This window comes from Mustela erminea, chromosome 9 (genome assembly GCF_009829155.1).
Source record: "Mustela erminea isolate mMusErm1 chromosome 9, mMusErm1.Pri, whole genome shotgun sequence".
NCBI lineage: Eukaryota > Metazoa > Chordata > Mammalia > Carnivora > Mustelidae > Mustela > Mustela erminea.
Window position 1 is genome coordinate 96,319,851 of NC_045622.1, and position 6,763 is coordinate 96,326,613.

General features: G+C 39.6%; 1 protein-coding gene across 3 annotated transcripts in view; it reads right to left on the bottom strand.

The window, feature by feature from the left end:
- Positions 1 to 6,763, bottom strand: part of CKAP5 (cytoskeleton associated protein 5) — a 106,406-nt gene that overhangs the window by 27,887 nt on the left and 71,756 nt on the right. For all 3 annotated transcript variants that reach the window (XM_032360499.1, XM_032360501.1, XM_032360500.1), the window contains exons 23-24: positions 6,008 to 6,121; positions 4,832 to 4,960 (exon numbers count right to left, since the gene is read on the bottom strand). In XM_032360499.1, coding sequence (XP_032216390.1) covers positions 4,832 to 4,960; positions 6,008 to 6,121 — 243 coding nt within the window. The remainder of the gene's footprint in view (positions 1 to 4,831; positions 4,961 to 6,007; positions 6,122 to 6,763) is intronic.

Genomic DNA, 6,763 nt, shown 5'->3' on the forward strand with positions numbered 1-6,763 from the left:
GGGAGAATGTCAGAGGGAGAAGCAGACTCCCATGGAGCAGGGAGCCCGACGCGGCACTTGAACCCGGGATGCCAGGATCATGACCTGAGCTGAAGGCAGTTGCTCAACCAGCTGAGCTACCCAGGCACCCTTAATTGAAGTTTTAATTGAGATAACTGTAGTCACATGGAGTTATAGGAAATAATACAGAGATCCCATGTACTCAGTTTCCTCTTAACAGTAACACTTTGTAAAATTATACTATAGTGTCACAACCAGGATACTGACATTGATACAATCCATTGATCCTGTTCAGACTGCCCAGCTTTGCCGTTCTCATTTGTGTCTGTGCCTGTATTTAGTTCTACGATTTTATCACATATATGTTACTACATCTGACACCACAGTTAAGATTTTAAACAGTTCCATTGCAAGCATCCCTCATATTGCCTCCTCTATAACCACAGGCATCTCCCTTATCCCATTCCAATCCCTGATAACTACTAATCTGTTCTCCATTTCTAAAATTGTCATTTTATTTTATTTTATTAAAAAGATTTTATTTATTTATTTGACAGAAAGAGAGACAGTGAGAGAGGGAACACAAGCAGGGGGAGTGGAAGAGGGAGAAGCAGGCTCCCCGCGGAGCAGGGAGCCTGATGCGGGGCTCGATTCCAGGACCCTGGGATCATGACCTGAGCCGAAGGCAGACGCTTAATGACTGAGCCACCCAAGAACCCCTAAAATTTTGTCATTTTAAACATACTCCACAAATGGAATCATATGGTATATAATTGTTTGGAGCTGGGTTTTGCCATTCAACATAATTCCTTGGAGATTTATCTCAACTGTTGCTCGTTATCAGTGAATCTTTTAATCTTAAATAGTATTACCATATGGACATATGAAGGATATTTGGGCTGTTTCCACTTTTCGGCTATCATGAATGAAGCTGCTATGAACATTTGTGTATAGATTCTTTTGAAGACAGAAATTTCCATTTTTAAGGAATAAATGCACAAGATCACAATTGCTGGGTCATATAGTAATTGTAAGTTCAGTTTGGGGGTTTATAAAAAAAGATTTATGGGGCGCCTGGGTGGCTCAGTGGGTTAAAGCATCTGCCTTCGGCTCGGGTCATGATCCCAGGGTCCTGGGATCGAGCCACAAGTCGGGCTCTCTGCTCAGCGGGGAGCCTGCTTCCCTCCTCCTTCCCTGCCTGCCTCTCTGCCTGCTTGTGGTCTCTGTCAAATGAATAAAAAAATCTTTAAAAAAAAGAAAGATTTGGGCGCCTGGGTGGCTCAGTGGGTTAAGCCGCTGCCTTCGGCTCAGGTCATGATCTCAGGGTCCTGGGATCAAGTCCCACATCGGGCTCTCTGCTCAGCAGGGAGCCTGCTTCCTCCTCTCTCTCTCTCTCTCTGCCTGCCTCTCTGCCTACTTGTGATCTCTCTGTCAAATGAATAAATAAAATCTTTAAAAAAAAAAAAAAAAAAGAAAGATTTATTTACTTTAGAAAGAGAGAGAGGGCATGTGCATGAGTGGGGAGTGAAGCAGAGGGAAAGGGGGTTGGGGGGGGGGAGAGAGAGAGAGAGAGAGAGAGAGAGAGAGAGAATCTCAAACAGACTGCCCACTGAGCCCAGAACTTGACAGGGAGCTCAGTCTCATGACCTTGAGATCATGACCTAAGCCAAAATCAAGAGTTGGACACTTACTGACTGAGCCACCCAGATGCCCTGTACATGTTTAGTTTTGAAAGAAACTGCCAAACTTTTTCTTAGAGTGGCTGTACCATTTTATATTTCCTCCGGCAGAGTGTTCAAATTTCTCCACCTCCTTGCTAGCATTTGGTGTTAAAATTATTTTTTTATTCCAGTACTTCTGATAGCTGTAGAGTGATGTGTCACTAGTTTTAATTTGCATTTCCTGTATGGCTAATCATACCGAACAACATCTATGGGCTTATTTGCCACCTGCATATCCTCTTCAGTGAAACATCTGTTCATGTCTTTTGCCCATTTTTTTTTTTAAAGTAGGCTCTATGCCTAAGATGGAACTCCAAACTCATGACCCTGAGACCAAGAGTCATATGCTCCACCCACCAACTGATCAAGCTGGGTGCCCCATCTTTTTTTTTTTTCACGGTTTTGAAAATTCTTTTTTTTTTTTTTTAAAGATTTTATTTATTTATTTGTCAGAGAGAGAAGAGAGAGCACAAGCAGGGGGGAGCAGCAGGCAGAGGGAGAGGCAGGCAGAGGGAGAAGCAGGTTCCCTGCTGAGCAAGGAGCCCAATGCGGGACTCAATCCCAGGACCCCAGGATCATGACCTAAGCCAAAGGCAGACACTTAACCAAATGAGCCACCCAGGTGTCCCGAGAATTCTTTACAAATTTTATATAATGTTTATCAGATACTGAGTTAGCAAATACTTCCTCCTGTGGTATAGCTGCCTTGTCCTCATTTTGACATGGTCTTTTGCAGAGCAAAAGTTCTTAATTTTTATGAGGTCCAATTTATCAATTTTTTCCATCAAAGGGATTGTGGTTTTGGTGTCAAGTCTAAGAATTCTTTGCCTGAAGAATTTCTATATCCTGAAGTTTTTCACCGATATTATCTTTAAAAGTTCTATAGTTTTGGGGCACCTGGGTGGCTCAGTTGGTTAAGCGTCCAACTCTTGATTTCAGCTCAGGTCTTGATCTCAGGATCATGAGTTCAAACCCCACCATGAAAAAATAAGTAAAATAAAAGTTCTATAATTTTATAGTCTACATTTAGTTCATGATCCATTTTGAGTTAATGTTTGAATAGGATGGAAGGTTTAGGTTGAGGTTCAGTGTTTTATCTACAGATGTCTAAGGCTTTGGAGTCATTTGTTGAAAAGGGTAGCCTTCCAACACTAAATTATTTTGGTAATTTTGTCAAAAACCAGTTGATCATATTTGCGTGGGTCTATTTCTGGGGTTCTCTTCAGTTCCACTAACCTGGGTCTGTCCTCCACCTCCCAATCCCATGTAAGTTTCCTGATTATGTTAGCAATATCTAAGTCTTAATATAGGATAGAGTGATTATTTCCAGTTTTCTTCTTTGTCAGGACTGTTGTAGCTAGAATATAAATCTTAGAATAAGCCTGCTTTTGGCTACAAAAACACTTGCTGCAATTTTGATGGGAATTACATTAAACCTATAGATCAGTTTGGGGAGAGCTGACATCTCTACTACATTGAGTCTTCTTATGAACAACCACAGCGTGTCTCTCCAACTCTTTGGGTCTTCCTTGGACTCTTTTATCAACATTTTGTAATTTTTAATATACATATTCTATATTTTCTTTGCTAAGTGTACATCTAAGGATTTCATTTTCTTTGGTGTAACTGTAAACTGTATTGTTTATTTGTTTCCATTATGTTCACTGTATTATAAAGAAACGTGATTGATTTTGTGTGTTAATTTTGTATCCTGTAATCTTACTGAACTCAAATATTTATTAGTTCTAGGAGTTTACTTGTAGATTCCTTGGGATTTTCTATGTAGACAGCCATGTTACTGGCCATTAGGAATAGTTTTACTTTTCTTTTTCCAAACTGTTTTTCGTATCTTTTTCTTGCCTTACTGCAGGGACTAGAACTTCCCATATTATGCTAACTAATAGTGGTGAGACGGACATTGCTCCCAACCTAGGATGAATGCATCCGGTCTTTCACCACTCTAAATATAAGTATGACATTATCTATAGAGGTTTTTTGTAGGTGGTCTCTTTATTTTTTTTAAAAATTTAAAAATTTTATTTATTATTTATTTGACAGAGAGAGACACAGCGAGAGAGGGAACATAAGCAGGGGAAGTAGGAGAGGAAGAAGCAGACTCCCTGCCGAGCAGGGAGCCTGATGTGGGGCTTGATCCCAGGACTCTGGGATCATGACCTGAGCTGAAGGCAGATGCTTAACAACTAAGCCACCCAGGTGCCCTGTAGGTGGTCTTTTTTTTTTTTTAAAGATATTTATTTATTTGACAGAGACAGAGATCACAAGTAGGCAGAGAGGCAGGCAGAAGGGGGGTGGGGAAGCAGGCTCCCCACTGAGCAGAGAGACTGATGGGCTCGATCCCAGGACCCTGAGATCATGACCTGAGCCAAAGGCAGAGGCTTAACCCACGGAGCTACTCAGGCGCCCTGGTGGTCTTTAGTAAGCTGAAATAATTCTCTTCTATTTCTTACTTGCTCAGAGTTTTTGTCATGAACAGACGTTGGATTTTCTCAAATCCTTTTTTGAGTCAACTGACACAATTATATGATTCTTCTTCTTTAGTTTGCTGGTATGATGAATTATACTGATGGATTTTTGAATGCTGAATTCTGTTTTTATGATCTGCTTAAAAACTTCTATTTTACCATTTCAGAGTTCAAGAAACAAGATTTCACAGAAAGGCTAGTCCTTTAAAAAAATTTTTACTGTTAATGGGCATTTGGGTGGCTTATTTAGTTGAGCAACTGACTCTTGATTTCTGCTCACGTCATGATTTCAGGCTCCTGGGGTCAAGCCTCACCTCAGGCTCCTCGCTCAGTGGAAGTCTGCTTGAGGAGTCTCTCCCTCACCCTCTGCTCTTCCCCTCACTCATGTGTGCATGTGTTCTCCCTCTCTCAAATAAAGAAATCTTTAAAATAAAAATTTATTGTTAAAAAAGTATATGAAAGGGGGAGAAAAAGATGTACGCGGTATAAATCTTCAGGAATTTGGTTTCATTTTATTAACTGTTTCATAATGAAACTCATTCTGTCCATACAAGCATATTTATTAGGTAGGTCCACACCTCTAAGAAGGTCAAAGTCATGAGTAAAGCACATATTTGTAGTACTTACCTCTTGCCTCAAGAAAGGATTTTCCCTTTTGAGCTCTTCAGAAAGATCTTCTCCCTCCAGCCATTCCTTCATGCCTGTCTGTTCTGCCCAAGCATTCACAGTTGCTAAGGCAGCTGCCCGAACATTGTTCTAAATGGAAGAAAGAATTAGTAAAGATAGTATCACTTATGGTTTGGAGGTAGAGAGTGAAAAAGTTTCTTACTTTGGGAACATGAACAACAGAGGTTTCTTTAAGGTCCACATGAACGTACTTAGAATCAACTTCTCTGACACAGAATCTAGTTCTATGAATGATTGTACTGAAAATCCAAAGTAAAGGAGAAACATAAAGCTCCAATTGTAAGATCCTCTACTCGGTTAAATTAGGCAAAAACAGTGAACTGGGCGTAGAGTATCATGTAAGGGGAATAAACTTGGAGGTTTTATTTTCTGAAACTCTGGAGGCTGTTATGTCCGTGCTTATCTATAGAGAATGTAACTCTACAGGATAGAGAACTCCTAACTAAAAGTTAGACCTAAATTACTAACAATTTGCCTGAATACTTACGTTTTCATATTAATTTGCATTCACAGAATGAAGTCTTGTTAACATGAAAAATATTAAAATACCCCAATTCCTCACACTAAATGAATTGCTCAAAAATAAAGACACATTCAAATATTCAATCTTGGGCTAAATATAAGAGGCTTGCAACTTTTGAGACTGATTCTTGGACTGTGAAACTAAAGTACTAGAAGATCCTGCTCCAGAAATTCAGGATAACAAGGAAGAAAATAAATACATGACCCCCAAATTCATAAACATATTCACTCTTCATAACATTACATAGAACAATGATGACATAATCAAAACAGTGAACATTTTTTGAGTGCATACTATATGAGATAGTAGCAGGTACCATATGTACAGATTCTTATTTAGTTCTCTAAGAATGAAATTTCACAAATAAAGAAACTGAACCTCAAAGAAGAGAAATAACTTATCTAAGGGTCACAAGGCTAGTGACATAACTGTTCACCCTCATACTGCCTGGGAGGTAAAGATGTTTATTATTTTCCTGCTAATGTTCTCTTCCCTACAAAGTTTATAGGCTGTTTATGTGTACTCTTACACAAACATGTAAGAACTGTTCTTAGCCCAAGAATGTGGCTGGCCATTCCAGGAGTCAGGCTTACCTTGCTGTCTCCAAGCACCGTGATGATAGGGATACCTAAGTTCTTCACATGCTGCTTGATGTTTGGGCCCATGGCTACTGCCAGTTGCTGGAGGATATTCAATGTCTGCTGCACCTGAGTGGGAAAAGAGCCAATACTTGATGAAACCAGGAGCAAGCTGTTTTCCAAGTTGGCTGCTAAGTAGTCCATGTACTAGGAAGTTTAAGGCCTACTTGAAAGACAGGGTAGTCAGTTTGTTATGATGCTATTGTAATTAGCTTATGAATAATTTACAGATAGTGGCTGCTCCTTTTATCATTAGTTCACAACACTGGAGTATTAGAATTTTAGACCAGAAAGGATAGTGCTTTATAATAAAGTAAGGTAAATCCAGTTTAAGAAAATCCTGACATAAAAACCCGTATTTAAAAATTAGAAATTAAGCATGGTAATGTATATAACTGTTTTATATAAGGATATTTAAGGGGTGCCTGGGTGGCTCAGTGGGTTAGGCCTCTGCCTTCGGCTCAGGTCATGATCCTAGGGTCCTGGGATCGAGCCCCATGTCGGGCTCTCTGCTCAGTGGGGAGCCTGCTTCCTCCTCTCTGCCTGCTTCCCTGCCTACTTGTGATTTCTATCTGTTGAATAAATAAATAAAAATCTTAAAAAAAAATATGTTTATATAAGGATATTTAATATTAGAGTTTTATAAAAAGCAAATCTGAGATTCATGAAAATCTGATTAATAAACCTCCATCTACCAACTGATCTTGAGGC